Raw genomic sequence first — 23,100 nt, 5'->3', positions numbered from 1 at the left:
TCTGCTTGACATGTGATAATAAAGATCAATCACGCATAAAATAGAGATGATAACGTATAAAGATTATTTCTTTGACTAAATAGTTAGTCAAAAAAAAATATAAACTATATCGCATATATGATGAGTTATTTGTGAAAGTAAACAACTTTAGCTAGGCATCATACAATAGTGCAATTAACGCTTAACAGAAAGAATATATCTCATACGCAATTCATGAAAATAAAGTGTTGTCACTAATTAAACAAAAACAGAATCAATCATACAAGATAAAAGTACCATATGTGTGAAGTTCTACTCATTTGACTAATGACATGGATCAACTCCTTTCTTCAGATCAAATTATCTCCCAAATATACAATAGTGCATCAACAAAGGAAAGTAGACTGATATTTAAAAGAAATGATCATGTTCCATAACTTCACCAAAGCATTCACAAACTTATAAAAGTGCATTATTTGCAAATGTTTTTGATAAAATTCTGGACCCTTCTCTAAATGCATGAGAAGGATATAAATACTATTCTAACTAATATGCAAAAATAGATTATACAAAAATTTGAGGATGTTTCAAACAACCTTCCTCCTAACTAGTTAACTAACTCTAAAAATAAACAATGGCTTGATGAGCAGAGGCTACAATGATGATTTGATGTCTGTTAGCTTGTCCTTCAAATTGCTTATGTAGGCCATCGGTTTGACTTGAGGAGGTGCCCCAAAATGTGTTCTGACCTGTCCTGCGAAAATCGCATCGGCGAGAGGTGGCAGCATCCACTGAGTTGAATGAAGTGAGCAGTTAAGGGTCATGATTTGGTTGTGCGGCTTAACGAGGTATTGCCAATACGAATCCCAGTTGGTCTTTGCCAATTTTGCGATTGCTTCCCTTTGAGTCTTTGCTCTTTCCTGGCAACTTTTATGCAGATCACCTAAATCGAGCATTTCTTTTGGATTGCCTTCTGATACCAGGTTGGTGGCAAATAGAGTGTGATTCACCGCCTTGATTATGTTCTTCGCCACCCTAGCTGCTCTTGTCACTGCTAGCTCAACTTATTTGATTCTTGCATCCCAATCCGTGAAAATAATTTCCTTGTGTGTCTCCTCGATCTCAGGCAGATTGGCTCTTCTCCCCTCTTTTGTTTCTTACCATTCGATGAACTCTGAGATTTTGGTGTTCAAATCAGTAAACTCAGTTCTCTGGTCAATTTCTTTATCTGTTATTTGGTCGCTAGTAATCAGATAAGGAGTGATGTGTGACATCTTTTGGAAGAATTGTTCTTGTTGTTTTATCAGGAGGGAATTAAGCTCTAATGCCTCATTGATAAATTCCTCAACAGTAGGGACATCCTTGTACCTTTCCATTGCTTGCTGCAATTCTTGGAGTTGCATGTTTTTGGCTGATATATCGACTTCATGGCTTATCTTCAGGACCTCCATGCTCTGTTGCAATTGGCCGAGTTGGTCAGCGGCTTACCTGTTCACACTTGCCTTTTCTGTTTCGAGCTGCTGCTCGAGTTGTGCAATCTTCTCCTCCTTTTCTCTCAACAAAATAGAGACTTCAGTGGCTTTGTCCATGGTGGTCGTTGCGTATGCTCCCGTGAACTGTGACAATCTAGTCAAGTTCTCAGCTGGGTTGAAAGGAATGTCTCTCCAAACTATGTCCATAGGCTCATTTCCAAGTGGGAGCTCGGGTGCTTCTACCCTTCTCTTTTTCCTCTGTCTTCTTACTACAGCCTTGTGTAGCAGGTTGTAGAACACATCAAAAGGAGGGATTTCGGTCAATACTGCCTAGGGACGAAACACCATTGCGAGTTCAAGGCTTCAATTTTGGAAGGGAATTCTTATTTGAATTGTTAAATAACCCTTTTCTTTCAAGCTTAGTTCACTTAGATGCAAGAATGGTTATCATACCTGATGATTAGTTGCTTGCACTAGACTTTATGTTGTGATTGTTAGGTGGTTCAGTGGCCCAAGTCATGGGCACCTTACCCACATGTACCTGAGGCACATAAGGAGCAGATTGGCACCCACAGGTGAAGCGTTGAGAGCCTTGGGTCCCTGAGTAGTAGCAGCACAATATTTGCACCCTGTACACCTCCTACACCCAGGACGTTATGCCGCTTTGCACATTATCTGATGATTCTTCAAGATGATACACCTGGACCAGCATGCCCATGGTCAGCCTTAGCACTCTTAGAGATATGGTACCTGATCCAGAGCCTAGATGAGGACAGTCTCACCTTCTGAGACATGGGAGGGCCAGTAGCACCTGGAAAGCTCTCAATGTTGGAGGAGAGATGGTCACTTAGACCTATTGGAGACCCAACCTTTTGTGCCCCAAGATGAATTTTGTTGACCACAGAGGGGTTTTAATAAAGATTAGAGGGCCAACCCTCTCATCATGATTTTTAGAGTTTTCTACAACTTTCATGGTACCCTTCAGCCCCAATGTGTGCCACATAGAGCTCAATGCATGGATGATGTTAGTATTTGAACTTACATGTGTGGGCATTTCACTTGGTTTTATGTTTTGGCTAGGGGGTGGGCTTGTAACCAGATTCATCATTGTAATTTTACGTGAGATTTAGGGGATTTTATGCTAATTAGACATTGTTTCTCCTCATATAAGTGAAGGAGAGGATAATTTTGTTTAGCATCATCACTTGGCGAACTCAGCCTCCTTTGGATATTCTGGCCTCTTGTTCTAATGGGAAAGATGTGATCTATGGAGCGAAATTTGTCTTGATCATTTGTTCTTCTCTTTGGAGAAGTCACTTTGGATCAATAATTGGACCATTTCATGAATATTATCTTGTGAGTACCATGTTTATTGCAAATTTCTGATTTCATGTCTAATGTAAGGAATGAATTGATGATCTAGGCTAAATTTTGTGCCCTAATTTTGTTGAATATCATTTGAATGGAAGCTAGGTCATATTATTGCATGCATTAATCATATTAGGATATGTGAATGCCAATCCCCTTGGTGATCTCATGTCAGCTCCCCCAAGTAAATTTTTGATCCCTCACAAAGGTGATAGTTAGGTTTTGATGCAAGGGCATCAAAAGATCCTCCCTCCCTTGCAAAATCAAATCAATTTTAAGAGCCCATAGGCTCCATTGACCCTAGGACTAGGCACTGGCCTTCCTTGTTGATGATCAAATCAACCTTTTATCCATAAATTTTCTCTTTCTTTCTCTTGCCTTAATTTGGCCCCTTTAAAGCCAAGCGACCAAGCTAGGGCTTTGTGCAAATTCCTAGGGCGCTGAGATTTTTAGTGTTGGAGAGTGTAAACATCAAGAGGATAGCGGTTGCCACAAAATCACTCCTTCTGGTGGGCTCACTCCAATTTTGTCGATAATTTCTCTTGACCTAGTTGTTTGCCCTAGGGTGAAAACCCTAGTTTGGTTTTAGCTTGAGCTTAGGGGTTTCTTGAGGGTTTCATGTGCCTTGAACTTGTTAGAATACATTGTGGGAAACCCTTTCTCTACACGTTGACCTTCAGCTACCCCAACTATCAACCTATTAAACAAGCCTTAGCTTGTGTTGTTCATCCAAGGTCTTCCCAGACAGCAAATTGCCTCCCCTTGAAGCCTTGTGCCTAAATTGTCTCTCTTAGAAAGCCTTGGTGTCACCTTATACCTCAAACCCTAGAAAATCTATTAGGTGAATTATACATATACCCTGACTTCTCCCATTGGTGAAAATCCATAAAGAGCAGGGGGTTTTGGCTGTGGTGACAGTGGGCCATCACCCCATTGTTGTCACTTAGTCTAGTGTCTTTCCTTGTAGGGTACCCCTGTCCAAGGCCTACTAGGTTTTGCAGAAACACTTCCATTTGAATGAAACAAAGAATGCCAATAACATATGATAACATATTTTCTAGTAAATTCTTCTTCTTGAGTGCAGTGTAAGGAACGGATGCCCCCCATACAATCTATCTGCTTGACATGAATCACTCTGACTTGTAGGATTGTCGACCAAATATTGATGTTCAGCTCTCCCAGATATTTTCTATTGAAAAATTTATAATTGATCAAGATATAAAGTTAAACATCTCAATTATTGATGTTCCAATTTTCCTTAAATACAAATTGCATAGACAATATTTGTCCCATTGTAACATTAAAAAGCTATATAACAGATATGGCATCTATCTTTCTTCATGCTGGATTAGTCATGCCATTTCTCAACACTAAGGCAGTAAATGCAATAGAACTTGTGATGAATCTTACAAAGGGATGATAAACCATTGTCTTGACAACAACAGATACAAAACATCTTGAATAAAGATGGAAATGAATAAATAAGGAGTACAGAGTTAGAATACCATGTCTTGGCAAAAGCAGGAAATTTCTGAAAGCAACAAATGGTCAATGCAATAAAAATGTATGATGTTCCTGAGTTCACATAAGTCAGTCCAAACAAAAAGACCCATCTCTTTAGTAAATTAACATCATTTTTGACATATGGAAAATCTTAATAAATAAAGCCACCTTATATTTGACAGAAACTGCAAAGGTTGCCAGTGTTCTGTTGCCTTCTCGCATCTCCAGAATATCTCTTGCAAGCTGCCGTGCTGTGCCTTCTACATAAGGACTGCTGACACACTCGAATTCATTGCATAACTTACTAAAATCCATTTTATCAACAAGTTTGTCAGCCTCGGATCTCTCCTTTGCAGCCATAGGAGAACCCTCACTTCCTTCAGCATCATTCCGAACTGCCATTCCCAAATAACATATTTGTTAAGCTGTAGTCATTGCCCAAAACAGAAAATAAACCAAAATTATACAGAAATTGAAAACATTCGTAAAGAATAGAAAAGTTCATTTTATAGTATTTCTTTGTCTTTTCCCTAGGCATCCTCACTTGGACTTCTCACAACTGAGAGAAAAACATGGAAAATGTCCTTACTAAGCTTCTACATGTAGCAAACATATAAGTACCTATAAAGTGAATAATTTTCCTTCATCTCATTTTCCAATAGTGATTTAAAAATAAAATAGTCATGAATCGTAAAGAATCAAGAGAAAGATTGTCTGAATGTTAAATTATTATACAAAGAAATGTGTGCACAAAGAGTACTCACCATCTGTCCATGGGCAATATAGTATTGATAATAAACAAGAAAGAGAATGTTATATCTGTTACCACCTAAACTCATACATCTTAAGGTGAAAGACTTACAGTTCATGTAATGCCCTTGGGGAACATGGAGAGGTTGTCCAATGTCACCACAACACCCTCCCACTCTCTAGGCCAGCTCTCCTGAGACACTAAGCAAACTATATGATGGACACAAGTAACAAAAGAGAGAGCTTAGATATACAAATCTGACTTGTGATTTTTGTAATTTTCAGATTTATGGACAGTATCAACCATCATTTTGCATGAGTCTTATACTAGTGATTTTTTTCCACTACATGTGATTTTGATCACAAAGGCAAGTTTACAGATCGATGGAGCTTAGGATAGCATAGGGGAGTGAGTTCACTTGATCATTTTTGATGCCCTAGTTGATAATTATGAGATGATGTAGTCATGGGTGTCTTGATGGTGTTTTGCTTGGTATACTTGTTTATCATAAAGAAAACATTGCACTTTGTCATGTGATGTTTTAGCCTTCAAAGTTCATATTTGCAAGATGATTGAATATGAAGATATATGACTCCCTTAATGGAATTCCCTAGCACTTTGGGGCTTGACATCATATTGCATTCTGCAATCAACCGGCCTCATGAAGGCATAAAGAATTTGACACTTCCCCCTTTGTCTTCACTTATGTGCACATTCTTTTTGGGGTGATTTGACATGGTCTAGTATCATTGGAGCCTTGGTATAAGAACACCCAAGCACTTTGGCGTCCATCTCATTTATGGATTACATCTTGCTTAGCTGATCACTTGATTATGTAGAGCACCCCCATTCTTTGGCTCATGTGGAGGAACATACACACTTGTCATACTATTACTGCTTCAATGATGAGATCATACCCATCCTTTAATCACTTGGATGACTTGGCATATGGATTAATGGTGATAAATGGCTTGCTTCAACTGAGAACTCTCTCTATAGATCTAACACATTACACATTATTCCATACTAGCTTGATCCCTTGCTTTATGGAGATAGCACTCGGTACATTATGGAGGGTTGTTACATCTTGTATCATGAACTTGAGTGATCTTTTGCATACTTTTCTATGCTTTATTGTTGAACACTCCACCTTATGAGGTGAGCTTGCACACCTTCTCATGCATTATTCTTCACACGTGCCATTTTTGGAGTATCTTGCACACATTGAGATATACTCTCACATTGTTGGTTGTTTATGGGGCCATGTTGGTTGAGATTTTGATACCCTTTGCATGTGATTTATGATGAAGCAACTCATTCCTTTATGGATCTATGAGTTGGAAAATGTGGTTACACCTTGGAGATTGAACTCATGCATTATTTTTGAGGTTGTCCACTCTTGGGAGGTTGTAGATTACATACTCATGCACTATTGATGAAGTGCTCCAACTCTTGAGCCCCTTTTTCACACCTTATTGATGGGACGTTTCTCTTGAATATCTCACATTCGTTATCCTCGAATTGTTGGCATGGTTCATGCCCTATTTTGAGGAGACATCCACCATGAGGTGGTTGCCCGCACTCATGTCAATGCTTATGGTTAAGGATGTCCCATATTGGAAGAGTTTTGTTGCACATCTACTGATGATTGGAGGAGGACATCTTACTCATGATGCCAATCATTCCACCTTACAAGAGTTTTACTTGGCCTTTGGACTTTCTTTCATGATTTGTGGAGGATGTCTCACCTTGCAGAGCTACATGTCCACTCTTGAAGGATTTTACCAGGTCATTACACTCTTTGCAATGCCCTTGATGAGGATGTTCCACATTGGCGGAGATCTAGGAGGTTTCAAACGCTAGATGTTGGGTTGCATTGTATATTTTGAGAATATTTTATGGGACTACTACACTTGGAGCCATTTTGATGCTAGACATTGGAGATTTGACATGGCATTTTCCCTTTTTTGATGAGGTGTACTACCTTCACTTTTAGATTTTGTAGCTCGGGCAAGTGTTCTAGGCTTGAGAGGTGTCATTGAGCCTAGGAACATAGAGGAAATAATTATCTCCAAGCCCATGTAATTTTTCCTAAGTTTCACCTAGAGAAAATATCTTAATTATGACAATTAGTGATTTTTTAATTATTTCCTAAGACTAACTTAGGGAAAGTGAATACTTAATTGATGTTAGTTGGGATAAGATTGATTTTCCTCTAGAAGTTTGTAGATAAGATTGATTTTCCTCTAGAAGTTTGTAGAAAGCTTCTAAGATGATCATAGCCATCGACTGAATCTAGTGAACTTCTAATTGTGACCACTCATTTGTGAATGAGAGATTATAAAGGGAATCAATGGAAAGTATTGGAGACACATTTGAGTGGGTGACTTTCAAAAAACACCATAAGGTTTCAGCAGTGTGATTGAAAGATATTTCCAGGATTATTCTTCATTAGATAGATTTCCAATTTTTGAGTTCTAGAGGGAGCTTATCAAGGCCGAATTATTGCTGCAAAAGGAGGCCAAGTTTGGCAATGCGAGTTTGCCAGTATACCAGAGCGCGAGTTTCCCGAGTTCCAAATCGAGTTGCCAGTGCGAATTGCTAGAGGCAGTGCGAGTGCCCTGTGCAAGTTGTTGGAGGCATTATGACTTGCTAGATCAATTTCTCGGAGACGGTGTGAATTGTTGGGAAGGGTAGTGCGAGTTCACAGTTAGCAAGTGCAAATGCAAGAAGGGAGAGTGAATTGCAAGAAAGGGTTGAGTTGATCTGCAGAGGGAGACAGTGAAGGTTTCCAGTTTGATTTGTTCAGGGATGGAGATAAAAATATTGTCAGAGCTTTGCTAGTGTCAAGCAAGCAATGTAATTTCTCAACAACCGTTTTTGCTGAAGATATTATAAAAAGCCCTAAGATTTGAAAACTGGATTTTCCCACATTGGGTTTTTCTAGGGACATTTTGTCCAAAAATACTAGTGTAAATTATGTGATTGGTTTTGTTGTCACCTGAAGTGTACACTTAAGGCGCAATGCTCAGAACAAGGGTTGTCACTCTAAATCCCTATTCACTCTGTTTAGACTCTCTCCTAGCTAAGTCAAGGAGGGTAGTACCTAAAGGTAATTATAAAAGAGAAAACTTATTGGAGCAACAAGTCCTAGGAGATAAAGGTAAAGGCAATTATTATTAATGTAACTTGATTATTAATTAAAGCAAGTGTGGGAGTTTATGAGAAATCTATATTAAGGTAAATGCAATTTGGATCAATAAGAAAGATACAAAATATAAATGTAACAGACCAATGCCTATATAATGCTCAATGGAAATTTAGAAACTTGCAAGAAATAGATACTCAAAGTTACAATAACAATAATGTTGCAAGAAGAGTTAGCACAGAAAATTAAAGACCAAGATAACCAGATATATGAGCAATGAACCTTAAAGAAAGACAATTGCAAGAAAAGATGATATTTCCAGATACAATAAACTTGCAAATTATAAATTTAGCCCACAATTCCAATCACCAATGATCAACAAGGAATGAATGCAAGATCTAAGCTAATGTGAAATGCAAAATCTTGGTTGATTTTAATTAAGATGCCTAATCTAGATGAATCCTTCCTCCTAGTTGTTTTGAGGATAGTCTCTAGAGTAAGTTGTGGAGAGAAACCAAGGGGAAGCAAGTTATGGTTTGATTAACGATCCCTCCCTTTGAGATCTAACCACCCAATGCCTCCGACGCTGCAGACACTGTGGATCTAACAACTGCAAGGCCATTGTGTTAACCACTAAATAGTGTCTATCCTTCGCAAGCTAAAATAGAAAGGTGGTCCTAATTTTCTTTCAGCCAAGCTTAGGCTTGGAGGTAAATTTTAAGGATTCAATTTAAACTAGGATGCAAATGCAAATGATGACAAAGTTAGATAGCTTCAATGAAAATATGCCTCAATGTAAAGATGTAAATTACTTATAACCAAGCTTTATTAAGATACTAACTTAGATCACAAGGGTACAAAGTTTCTAATAGCAACTCAATGAAGCAAACTTAAGATAATGATAATGATAACAATTTCAAAGTCTTTAGCTATAGCGTTATTAGAGCGTTCTTCACTTAAAGATATAGAGAATAGGAGCAAGTGAAATTTAATGACATCAACACAAATAACTAAAAGACAAAGAGATTGCTAACAGTGATTTTCAAAACAATGAAATGCAACAAAAAGATTAAACTATGCAATGCAAATGCAAGTTAGTATGCAGAAGTAAATTAGTACGTTAGTTCTCCTTTTGAAATAGGGAGATGGAGGATTCCAAGGGATCTAAGTCCCAAGCTCCCCAAGAGAAAAGATTATTTATTTATTTTATTTATGAGAATTACAAAGAAGGAGAAGAAGCCTTTTGACAATCTGAGAGGCTTCTTCACTTCAGGAGATTTACAATGATGATAAAGACTTCACAAAACGAATAGTCTCCTCAAGAAAGAAAGAAATCCACTTATGATAACTTCAACAATTTCTCCAAGCACGGACTTCAAATGTTTCAAACTTCTAGCAAATGATAGCAAGGTGACAAAAATAAATTGCTTGGCCTGCAAGACTGCAACGTTAGCCTTCAAAGTATGGCAGATCCCTTCAAGATTTTACAAATGATGATAAGCCTTCTAGAAATCAGTTTCTATGCCAAAACTTATGCTGAAATCTTCTTCAGAATTTTACTAGAACACCTGAAAACTGTTAAGAGATAAATGAAATTTAATGAGCAAAATCAGGTCTATTTTTATTTGCAAATAACCAAAATTAGAAGAACGGTTTTCAAATTTTTTATTTCTCAACAATGTGATGACAGTGAGAAAAGTTCACAGCCCTAGATGATTCTAAAGCAAGTGATTTTCTGCTGCCAGGAAAGCTCAATACTTCAAAGGTAAATGTCCCCTCAGACCTTTATGAAGACTTGATGACAAAATTTAAGGAACAAGACCAGATTTGATGCTAAAAGATGCACCAGGCTTCAGAAATATCACTTTTAGTCAAGATATCAGTCCTCTGCAAATGTATACATTCAATGAGGTCAAGAGAATACAAGCAAAAATAGCCCAATATATATTATATTGTTAGCAATGTTTTACATAAACGACTCAGCCAGTTAGATCTTAATCAATGATGCCAACAAAGAGCGGAAAAGAGGACTCGACTACAAACAGAAGATAAACCAAGAGCAATTACTTTTACTATCCAAATGTCACAATACTGCACAAGTGTAAACCAGACCTTACTGTCAGAATATATCAGTCTACTGTAATGAAACAGTCACAAGTGAACAGTCACCCAAGAAGCAAGGGATAAGAGTTTAAAATACTTATTAATTTTCTTATGATGCCCAAAATTCACCTGCAAAACAGTTTTGTGAAGAAACCCTTGATTTTGTTTTCAGATCTTCAAATTGAAAGGAAAAAATACACACACACACACACATATACAAGAAAAGAAAATATATACAAAAAAGTATATACAAATTTACAAATCTATTGGATCAAAGGAGTATGAGTACAACTTCATTCCTTGATCAATAGAAAAATAAGCTCTATGTTATGTGTTGTAGTTTGATACTAAATTTTGATTATGCCTGCAAAGTTCTGTCCCTTCAGATATGGTTGCATAAATGTAACAGCACTATGGTCTTGCAGACCAGAAAGTTTTAGACAAGCTCTAGGAAATCAAAGCAATTTTGAAACTCAGTTTTTAACATATAATCCTGCTGTGCATTTGCACAGATTTTGCTAATATAATTATCTGTTACTATTAAAAAAGCAAAAATATTCAATCTTAGCATTGACCCTGTTATCGCTCACACTAACAGAGGACCTAAAGGGGGATCCCTAAAGGGAAAATGCTAGGCCAAGGGCAACAAATGGAGACTAAGCCCAATGTCACCTTAGTTAAGGCTCCCTTCTATTTACGAACTTTTACTGATGGGAGGAGACCCAGTATATTACGGAGTCACCGATGAAGGATAAGTCAATGAAATGATGTGGAGTGACCCAAACAATCCCTTTTCTAGAAGAGTTAGAAGGATAAGGCTTGCCTGCTTCCTAAGCAAAATACAAGGTCTTCTAGGGAAAGGAGAGGAGGATTCAAGGGTTAGGTTTATGGGATATGACTTATGAAAGAACTTCCCAATCCCTAAAATCCTTATTGTAATTGGTATCCCGGATGGTTCTTGAAGAATTGTATTTTCAAAGGAATGGGACCATACTGGACCAAGTGGACCCGGTCTAAGATAGGGGGAATGAGTATAGCAACCAATGATGTCTTACCCTAGACAAGGTGGGGGGAAGGATCAAAGAAAGAATTTTTCACTTGAAGGTGTTGATTTTATCCTATGAGGTATTAGCCTTGGGGATGCTAGGGCAAAGTTTGATCTCGGAGCTAGGGCTTGGCTTTTCTCCCATTTCTCCCAACTCCACCGTTGAAATAGCTTCAAAATTGGAGGAGACCTTGCGGAAACACCAACGCAGGAGATCCTAGGAGATCAAACTTTTTGGAGGGCTAGCTTATCGGGAAATCGATGCCCTAGGTGCCCCAACTTGGCTAGACCTGAGAGAAGGTGAATAAATGTGATTTTTGGTGACCACCTTTTGGTAAATCAGTGCCTTAGTCTTTGGGAAATGGAGTCTATGTTGAATATGGGTAGGATTTCTTGTTTCCCAGTCAAGGAGGCCTCAAGACCACTTCGCTAGCCTTCTAGGTCAAGGAGAAGCAATCTTTCAGCTTTTATACTTCGATGCACAAAGGGAATGGCTTATCAAGGTCAAAGTCTTTGATAGAATTACCCCTAGGAGATTTAATTCATATTGCATGGTCCATACATTGAGAGATGTTATAATAGAGACAAAAATCCACTAAGCAGTAAATGCATGCATCAATTAGCCCTAGAACAACGAAAATCCCAGTCCAATGTATATATGACAAAATAGAACAAGAATAACATTAAAAGCATGTACTGACATGTAATATAATATATCCAACCATTCACAATGAACAAGAGAGAAGATCCAAGAGGAGATAGATCAATATACACACATCAAAATTCATCCATAAAGCTCCACTTCATCCTCTAGAAAAAGTGCGAAAATCTCAAGAGAGAGAAAAGATCCCATCCAAAGTGATGATGAGAAAATGAGCTCATCTCACTTGTATTTATACACAACTGAGGAGTTTGATTTAGCCTCCTTGGCCTACATGAGCCCCAAAAATAAAATAATGTTCTAATAATTCAACTTTTGGTGACAAGCCCACCAAACTAGCTCATAAATGAAAAGTAAGCCTCTCAAGAGGTCAAATAATAATCTACACATGTCGTAGGGCCCTCTAAGAGGCCTAATGAGGTCCATGGGTACTGTTGACCACTACGTGTCAACTTCCCATAGCAGTACACCCCCTTTTCTTCGCAAAATGGATAGCGCTTGATTGACGTGTCCGTGCCATTCGACAATCATCGACAGCTTGATCATATTATGTTGTAAACCCAGTCTGCATGTGTGAATTGTAAATAATCTTAGCAGAGTTGAGTCGTGTATGTAAATTGCTTAGGTGGACCTAATTTTCTAGTGATAATCTATGTTTCGGAAGGTTTTTGGTCTCACCAATCCATGATCGACAGAGTTTTCCTTCAGCCTAACCCCAAAGCCGGAATGAATTTTGTCATTAGAATCTTAGGGGAATCCTAGTGCAATGATCTGTTAGATTATATTTGGTCGCAGAAGCGGGTGGTCCATGAGGGTCTATGTCAAATGGGTTTTCCCGCTTGAGATGTAAAATTGTAAAAGTCATGATGTAAAATGTCTTGAGGGTTAGAAAATGTTTTAATCCCCTCATAGGTCATAGGTCCTAAGTCCTAGGTCCTAGGTAATTTTTCCAAAGGCTAAGTTGGAGGATCCATTTAAAAATAAAAAATAAAAAACAATAAAAAATAAAAGATATAAATAAAAATAATAATAATAATAAAATTAAAAAAAATTAAAAATAAAATTAAAAAAAATAATAAATTTAAAAAATAAATAAAAAATAAATTAAATAAAATTTAAAAAATAAATAAAAATTTGAAAAATAAAATAAAATAATAACAAGTCAAATTTTTGAGGAAATAAACGCAAAGTTTTAATTGTTTAATATATTAAAATGCATTTGAAAATTTGACGAATGAGATTAAAAAAAATCTTGATCCTCATCGACGGTCGAGATTAGTTTGACATGGATCACTCGAACTAGCCGTTGGGAATTTTTTCTTTAAATAGGGTGCTAAGGGTCATTTTAGATCAGATTAGATCAGAGAGTCTGGTGCTAAAGAAAGCTCTCTTGTAGTCATTTTTTGTGCAATAAAGAAAGACTTTGGGGTTGAAATCTTACTGGTGTTACTCTTCTGGAAATGCTGTAAGATGTTTTATTTTTCTGCATAATTTTATTTTCAGCTATTGATTTTAGCTTGAAGAAGATTGATTCAGGGACAGGTATCTTGTCTGATCTCTGAGATTTGAATGATAGTTTAGATTCTGAAATATAATGGCAGGCATCTCCATTTGATCTGGATTTCACTATTGTTTTCTCCCTCTATGTTAATGGTTGATTTTAAGCTGTGCAGAAAATCTTAGTTTTGAGTTTACCGGGCGTTAGGGGAAGTTCTCAGCTGAACCAGCCAACTCCCAGGTTGCGTTCTCTGAAAGAGCCCAGCCAGTTTTAATCCCGGGCTTATCATCTAAATTTTTTTATGAATGCATGCAGGGTTTTCTGAAGTATCTCACATTAAATTTAAATTCTGAAAATATTACTGTGGATTATTGACAAATCTGGCTGCTAAAGAGTCGAAAATCTGTAAATATTGTAATTATTCAGCTGATTTAGGGTTTTCAGTTTTATTTCTTGCACATTTTACCTCTGGGTATTTTTGCTTTTGCTGTTACAGGTTTTGGAGCTGAGAATATAATCTTGTCTTGAAGCCAGATCTAGGCCCTGGAGGGTAAGATCTGGCCTCAGCATCATTTTCGCAGACATATTTGCTTCAGATCTGGAAATTTTGGTGCGATTTTCTGAGTTTTGGGCTTCCATTTTGGTGGCTGGGAAGTTGAAAATTTTTTAAGGCAAATCGTGTTCATATCCACGCACCTGGGCGTGATTGCTTCATTGCTGCCAGCAAAACCCTCTAGCAGCTTCAACGTTCTTACATCGTCGCATTTCCCCTCCTGGCGATTCTCTGTGTCTTTTCTCCCTTCAAAACCGGTGATCATTGCATTTTTGTGATCTCCTTCCAGCTTTCCTTGCATTGCGTTGATGCCATTCGCTGCATTCTCCGCATTATTTTCCACACCACGCAGTCCCTTCATTCTCTGCTGCTGTTGTACTGCATTCGTACTTTCATCTCCACGCTTTAACAACAAATCCCTTCCTCATCTTGCGTGGAACCGTGTTCCATTTGCCCTGCGTGAAACCCTCGCTGCCATAGCATCTGAAAACAATCCCTGCGTGCTGCTATCCTTACCGCATCCCCTCAGCCATTCGAACTTCACTTCTGCTCCTGCATTTTCCGCCATTGAACACCCTTCAATCTGCATCAAATCCCTGCATCTACGGATCCCTCTCCCACGCGAGCTGCCTGGTCGCCCTCCTTGCTTATCCGCGTACCTGCACATATGCATTATGAACAACAAACAAAATACGCACAGGTTTCTCATTTCATAGTTTAGGGTAGAGCATTGTTTAAAGTTTCTTTTTTGAAATTAATCATTTCGATTTTTTTTTAGGCTTAGGAATAATATATTTAGATTTTAGAATTAAAAGTTTGGATTAGGTGATACGCATGGTCAGTTTAGATTGTAGGTTTAATTTAGATTTAATTTTCATTTGAGTTATAATTCTAGTATAGCCTTTAGTTTTTGATTTCATTTTTTTTTTTTTAAATTGTATATATTTATTTAGTTTAGTTGCGTTTAGTTTATTCGGAATTTAGTTTTGTTTTAGTTTTATTTTTTAATAAATCAAAAATCATAAATATTAAAAAAAAATATATATATATATATAGATATTAAAAAAAAAAAAGAGTTAGTCCTTATTTAGGGTTTTGTTCTATAGTTTAGATCTAATTTAGATATTTTTTTATTTATATTTAGATCTGAGTTTTATTTTTTTTTTAGTATTTAGAGTTAGTTTCCATTTTTGTTATAGTTTAGTTTAGTTTTATTTTACTTTAGAATAAAAAAAATAAATAAATAAATAAATCATAAAAGATAAAAAGTTCCTTTTTTATTTTTATCGGACTTTAGGATTTTCGTCATGTTTTATTTTTTTTTATTTTAAATTAAAAAAAATTAGGACTTTAATTTTTATTTTTATTTTTTTTGCAGGACTTTAGTTTATATTCAATTTTATTTAGGATTTTAGTTTTGTTAAATTTTTAGATTTAAAATTTTATTAAAAAAAATAAAAATCAAATTTTTTTTAAAAAAGACTAATTTAAAATCGGAAATTCCTTTAAAGTCTTTTTTCTGTTGTGGTATAGCTAAATGCACTTAAATGTTTATTTAAAGTTAGCTATGTGAAAGTGGTAACTGGTCAGCATTTAAATTTTATGATCATTTAAAGCATTTAATTTTTCTTGAAGTTTAATTGCTGGATCATCGTTAAAGCAATTGTGAATTTACTGGATATCTTGCATTGCTTGGGTTTGATGATAAATGATTGTTTTACAAGGTTCATATTTTCTGCAACATCTAATAAATAATCATTTAATCATTAACTCCATAAGGCACTGGTACATTAATTCCTAAAATCAATCAAGTACTGGTTTCGCCTTGCTGTGTCTCCCAACCCAACTGGTCCACAGTTGGTCATCCATTGTCCCATAGGGTCTACCCCCCTTAACCGCGGGAGACAGGCTTAAACGGAGAGATCGGGGATCAGGGTGACAGCCCCCGGTCTAAGCGTTGTCGTGACAATCTGTGCGACAACAGGTACCACAATGAAGAATAGGACCCTCAAAAGCAGTGGACAAGGGGTTGGCCCCTTGTAATAACTTGTGGTGCTCCAAATGACATGTGGCGGCACACAAGTGTCCTCATGGGTCTCCAAAAAAATCATAAACCATGAGCAATATCTAAATGGTTGGGGATTCATGGACTGATGTCTGTTGTTGTGGAGACCCATGGCTCTTAATGCAAACCCTACAAGTGCCAATGTAGCCCTCTGAAGGATTAGGACCCTGTATTAGTGTTGATAATATCGATATCGACAAAATATCGGCGAGAGTCCAGAAAACATCTTATCGGCAATATCAGCAAAAATATCGACAAAATATCGGCAAATATCGGCAAGCATAAAAAATGCATAGTATATTCATTTTTTTCAGATTTTTAAACATATAAAGCAATAACAACATGAAATAAACACATTGGCACATAAATATGAAGAAAGCATTGATGTATATGATGTCAAATAGAAATGATACATCAAAGGCGATACCAAATCCTGTTGATCCCTATTAATTGTTCAATCAAGGACTCAAATGTGGAGAACCAATACAAAATAACATCACATATATAAAAGTATCTCATCATCATGAGTTATATGTAGCAAAACAAATAAAACTAGTAGTTATCTATCTGAAATCAGTGTTGTCTCCCCCTTTTATAGGAAAACATAATGGGTTGTTTGCCAGGCGTGCCCCTTGTGGAACTCATCAAAGCCACAAGCAAAGAATAGAACCACGAAGATGAGGAAGGACACAGGGAAATGTTGTGAGTTCCACAAGAGTCCCACTAATAACACAAATGAGTGTCATGCCAAGGAGTCACTAGTGGCTAAGATGAAAGCTACAGAATCAGATGCATGCTCCGACTCTGAGTTAGAACTCGACAAGGAGAAGCAAATTATCGATGCAGAGCCCAACGCGCCATTGTTTCCACCACCAAGGTCCAGAAGATTGAGCCTGAAGATCCAGAGGGGCAACGTCTCGTCCACTAATAGATGTGGGTGAAGGGTTGTCTATCGTAGTTCATTGTTGACAATGGGAGCCAAAAGAACCTCATCTCAGCTAAGGTTGTGAAGCGTTTGGGCCTACCAACAGTACTACACCCATAACCGTACACCATCGGATGGCTCCACCAAGGACGAGATCTCCGCGTCAGCCAGCAGTGTCACCAACCCTACAACATCAAACCCTTCACAGATAAGGTATTGTGTGATGTCACTCCCCTTGAGGTTTGTGATGTATTATTAGGCCAACCGTACTTGTTGAAGCGTCTTGTTGTGTGTGAGTCTAGGCTTCGCACTGTTATTATTACTTTAAGAAATAAACTCTACAGGATATTGGAGGTAGTTCCGCCTACTGCTATTTCTTTGATCTCTGCTAAGCAATGTAGTAAAATCATCTCCCAGACTGCGAAACTTGTTTTCTTTCTAATTCACTCTCAATGTAAGGGGAAGATCATGCCCAGATCCATGGCTCTCGAGAAGGGTTCCTCCACATAGCAGAATGTTAAAATTAGCAACTAGGGCCAACCTCCATGTGGGTCATCTCATTTATGGCAACTGATATTTTTCCTAGATTCCTCATGTCGAGAGGTGTAGGATTGATCTAAAGATCATCCCATTCCGACATGTATTTATGGAGATATGAATTTATTTGTATTTAATTAACAAATTGTCAAGGTCGGCCAGCAATTAAATGCGTGGCACACATGCCCAGTGAATCATATAAATACAAGTGAGGTTGATTCATTTTCTCATCATCTCATCTCACTCATTTCTTCTCTCTCTCTCTCTCTCCTCAGCTTTGAGTTACACAAGGAGCAGCTCACACGTGGGAAGGAGGACGCAGTAGGGCAAGGAGGACGCAAACGCTGTTGAACGTCTCTTTGACCAGCATTGACCAAGCGTTGACCGTAGAAGAGTGTGGTTTTGATGTGGCTGCTTCTCCTAGGTAGGCTGCATTTTTTGGCATGAAAATCGAGGCAATCTAACCTCAGGTTTGACTAGCGTTGTTGCCCTAGTTTGGGGCAGCAAGTTGACTTCGGTCAACTACAGTTTCACTGTGTATCTGGGCCTATTTAAGGGCTGATTCTTCAGGTTGTTTGAAGACTGGTTGACCGGGAAATTGACCAAGCATATTGGAGGTCAATTTCATCTCGTTTGACTAAGTTTGACTTTGTTGATTTAGGGTTTGTTGCTGCTGATATAAAATTATAGAATTCTGATTTTGTACTATTTCTCTCTCCGGAACTATTGAAGATAAAAGAAGATTTGATCAAAGGGTTTCCCCGCATTGGGGTTTGTCCCTGGCTAGCCACCACATCTTATGTCTCTTGTCTTGGCTTGTTTTCTATCGAGCGTTTAATGTTCTATCTGCACTTTACTTAATGTATATGTGATTGTTAATCAGTGATTAATAAGAAGAAAAGAAGTAAACTGCTCTAAGCATAGACCATACCATAATTTAACATGGTATCAGAGGTGAGGTGAAGACAAAGCCCAAGCAAGAGCAAGAGCAAGAGCAATCCCCGAAGGTTGGCAACGCTATCCCAAAAACTTCATGGGGTCCTCAACACTCTTCCCTGTTGAAGACAAGCTCAGTGACAAGTTTTTCTCTCAGGGATGGAAGATGTCTCTCGATCTGACTTTAGAAGATCAAGAAGTGTTGGACCATGTGAGAGGCAATATTGTTGCGCCTCCATCAAATGCATCCATTGCTTCCAGAAGCAAGTGGACCAAGGGAGAAGTCAAAGAAAAGAAGATCATCCAAGACTAAATCGACAAGCGCCCGGTGGCATATGTCTCCGAGCTTACCACTTCCAAGGAAATCTACGATAGACTGGTGAGTTTATTTAAAGTTAATGATGCAAATCAAGTTTTGTTCCTTAGAAATAAGTTGAAGGAAATTAAGAAGGGCAAAGATGAGAGTATGCAAGCATATTTCTTAAGGATCACCAAGATCAAGAATGATCTCCTATCTATCGGGGAAGTAGTTCCTGACAAGGAAATGACTATCACAACTCTTGGTGGACTACCACCTGAATGGTATATATTCAGGACTACTCTTCTCAACAATAATGTCATCCCAGGATTTGAGGAATTGATGGCTAGATGTATTCAAGAAGAAACAAGGATGGAAGAGCAAAAAATGCCCGCACTTAAAGGAAATCCCTCTACCTTTTCTTCTCATGCTAAAAGAAGAAACAATTCTAGGGCTAAATCCAAAGGAAAGGTTGGACCAAAGGGTGGAAGAAAAGGATGATATTACAATTGCAACAAAATGGACCACTATGTGAGGGAGTTCCCTAATAAAAAGGACTCAAACCATGACGATGACCAAAACCACTCTCAAGGCAATCAAAGGAATGGCAGGTCCAATGGCAAAGGTAAAAGAAATGTCGGAAATCAAGGAAGAGGACAACCCTTCAAGAAGGCAAGAAACTCCAGGTATGAATCTAACATTGTTAACAATAAGCAAGATGAATATTGTCTACCAACAACCCTCTCTACTATTGCCCCCCCGAACTCGCCGGGAAATTGGCTTATTGATAGTGGTGCCTCAAGACACTTCACTGGTTACAAAGAAGCTCTCTCTAATCTGATAGAGAAGGAGACCAACTTGGGAATTATTCTTGGGGACAATGCAAAATATCCGGTGAAAGGCATAGGGAATGTCACTCTTCAATTGAATCAGGGTAATACAATTCATTTGCAAGAAGTCCTATATGTACTTGATCTCAAAAAGACCCTAGTGTCTGTTTCGACAATCGAAGACAAAGGCTACAAGGTGACCTTCATCGATGGCAAGGTACGTGTATGGAAAAAGAATTTTAAAGAAGCTTTCACTCTTGGGTTTCGAGTCGATTCATTATATCAAGTCGGAGGAAGTCCGTTGGGTGTCATGTCTTGTGACACATCACTTCAGTCCGAACTATGGCATCGGAAGTTTGCTCACCTTCATTATAAAGCTCTACACAATGCAAGACAAATGATGACAAGTATGCCTGAGTTCCGTGTTGAAGTTTCTAAGTTTACTTAGTTTAGAGACCCTTCATGCACTTTTTCTGATTTATTCCTACCTACATGTTAATTTTTCTTTAACAAGTTATTTACAAAGTAAATACTGGAAATAAACACCAATGCATGCTCAACATATTACAGATCAGCAACTAAAAGAAACAAGAACAAACATACCACATGACACCATTATTTTTGGACCAATGTCCCCAGAAAAACCCAATGTAGGAAAAATGTGCAGCTATCTGAGGGTTTTCTTATTAAGCAATATCATAGTACAATCTGGGTGATGAAAATAGCCTACCCAACAGAGAATTTCCTTAGCAGCTATGGCTCACAGTTCAAGAGAAATCTCCTGGCTGAAACCCCAAAAAATCCTTCCGGCAGCTCCTCAGCACAAAACTGCTCTGCAACCCCAGCGTCTGCCCAATCTGGACTGCGTCAGCCCCTCTCTATCTCACGCTAGCCCTGCGTCAGCTTTTTGTGCCTTTGCGTCAAACACGGTGGCCTTTCTGGTGCTCTACGCAGCACTTGGCTGCCTCTGCGTGAGCCCTTGCTGGCTCTGCATCACTCTCCTTGGCTGTTATGCTGCTCTCCCGGCACAAACTCTGCCTTCTCTGTTTCTCTGTACTGAATGCCCCTCAGCTGCTCTCCCGATCACTGATTCTATCTCTCTTAGCAAACCCCGCTCTAGAGAATAGAATGATTGATCACTTTGGTGTACTCTCCAAGTGACCCTCAAACCTCCTCTTATACTTTTCCTGTTGACATCTCAACAAACGAGATTAAGTGTCTAATCAACTGCTAAGATTAGATCTAGCTTGATCCATGTCTTTTGGACCACTCTAACACAGATTCATATTAATACACATTAATATTTTATTTTCCCTAAGTTTAGACTTAGGGACTCCATTAAAAATATTAATTATTTTAATATCTCCTAATCTGCTTAGAATCTGCCCAAACCCTTTCTGGGTATTGGATATCTCATGTGCCCTAACCTTTCCAACAAATTTCGTGGCTAGAGCACATCTGATGCTACCCCAAATCAACATCTCGAGTAAATCAAGAAGGTGTATGTCCTGCATGTGCCGAAGGGAAGCTCAAAAGGGGACCATTCCCCTCAAGCCAAAGCAAGACCTCCAATATTGCAGTAGGTTCACTCAAACATATCTGGTATGATGCCTGTGAACTCCTTGGGAGGATATTCATATTACCTCACTTTTACAGATGACTATTCTCGCAAGACTTGGATATACTTCTTGAAAAAGAAGAATGAAGTGTTCACTTGGTTTCGTCACTTCAAGGCCTTGATCGAGAATCAAACCAAAAAGAAAATCAAGATCTTAAGGACTGATAATGGGACTGAGTATGAATCCAATGAGTTCCATGACTTTTGCAAAGAGGCTGGCATTAAGAGGGAGACTACAACGCCATATACTCCTGAGTAGAACGGTGTGGCAGAAAGGAAGAATCATACAATTGTGGAAGTTGTCCATGTTATGCTCCATGATCAAAGACTTATCAAGTTTCTATGGGCCGAAGCTGTGAATACCACCGTATATGTGCAAAACCGATGCCCTCACCAAGCATTGGGTTCCAAGACTCCCAAAGAGATGTTCATTGGTAAGAAACTTGACGTATCTCATTTTAGAATTTTTGGAAGTCCTGTATATTTTCATGTGCCGAAGGAGAAAAGGAATAAATTGGGTGCATCTAGAAAGAAAGGAATTTTCGTGGGCTATAGCGAAAATACTAACGGCTATAGAATCTATGTGCCTGGTCAAAGGGAAATTGAGATTAGCCATGATGTCACCTTTGACGAAGATATGGCTCTTAGTAAAGCTAATAATCTTCCTACTCAAAGGGGATCTAAAGAAGCTGACACCAAGGAACTGAAGGAAAAGGAAGATGAGATGATGCCCGATGTGGAAGAACCTATGGATCCTATTGATCCCCCTTCGCAAGATCCTTCCTCTTCTAGGAAAAGGCCTTCATGGCTTAGGGGGACACTGGATGATGCTGAAGGATACATTGCACCCAGAGGGACTTTCCAAGAAAGTAAGAAGTCGGCCAGGTATCAGGGATACTTGACCATCATGAGCACGATCGTCCAAAATGAGCCTTCATCATTTGCAGAAGTTGTCAAGCATCAAGTATGGAAAGATGCTATCACTAAGGAATATGAGTCCATCATGAAAAACGATGTCTGGGATGTGGTCCCCAGACCCCAAGACAAAGCAGTTGTCACTTCGAAATGGATTTACAAGATAAAGCATGCAGTTGATGGAGGTGCTGAAAAGTATAAGGCTCGTTTTGTCGCTCGTGGCTTCTCTCAGAAGGAAGGAATAGACTATGACGAGATATTTGCACCTGTTGCCCGATATACCACCATCTGCTTGATCATAGGCCTTGTTGCTTCACAAGGATGGAACCTACATCAAATGGATGTCAAGACCGCGTTCTTGCATGGTTCAATCAAAGAGGAAGTCTATGTGGAACAACCCGAAGGGTTTGAGATTCATGACCGAGAATCTCACGTGTGCAGGTTGAAGAAATCCCTCTATGGGCTGAAGCAGGCACCCCGAGCGTGGTATGAGAGGATCGATAGCTACCTGATGAAGTTGGGATTCATAGGGAGTGAAGCCGACCCTAGCCTTTACTTTAAGGTTGAAGATGATAAACCTCTCATACTGGTGTTGTACGTTGATGACCTCTTTCTAACAGGTGCAAACCCTCTCATTCACAAATGTAAGAGGGAGTTGGCTTCCGAGTTCAAGATGAAAGACCTAGGACTGATGCACTATTTCCTAGCACTAGAACTCTGGCAGAAACCAGGTGAGATTTTCCTATCTCAAGGAAAATATGTGGAGAAAATATTGGAGAGATTCGGTATGGTGGACTACAAGCCCGTGACTACCCCGATGGAGCTTGACTTCAAGAAGTTAAGCGGTAATGCTGTCGGACCTATTTTACGAAATGCTACCAAATATCGTCAACTC

The 23,100-nt window shown here is 38.5% G+C and overlaps 1 protein-coding gene across 3 annotated transcripts in view; it reads right to left on the bottom strand.

The window, feature by feature from the left end:
* The window catches only part of LOC149172301 (uncharacterized), a 341,920-nt gene that overhangs the window by 242,589 nt on the left and 76,231 nt on the right, over nucleotides 1-23,100 (bottom strand). For all 3 annotated transcript variants that reach the window (XR_016259628.1, XM_089427688.1, XM_089427687.1), the window contains exon 2: nucleotides 4,491-4,717. Coding sequence is in view for 2 of the 3 variants with exons in the window: in XM_089427688.1 (XP_089283814.1) it covers nucleotides 4,491-4,717 (227 nt within the window). In the remaining variant the exon portion in view is untranslated. The remainder of the gene's footprint in view (nucleotides 1-4,490; nucleotides 4,718-23,100) is intronic.

The sequence above is a fragment of the Pinus tabuliformis genome, chromosome 4_2, assembly GCF_031772625.1.
Source record: "Pinus tabuliformis cultivar Carrire ecotype Pingquan chromosome 4_2, CPIR1, whole genome shotgun sequence".
NCBI lineage: Eukaryota > Viridiplantae > Streptophyta > Pinopsida > Pinales > Pinaceae > Pinus > Pinus tabuliformis.
This window is presented reverse-complemented; position numbering and strand designations above follow the sequence as displayed.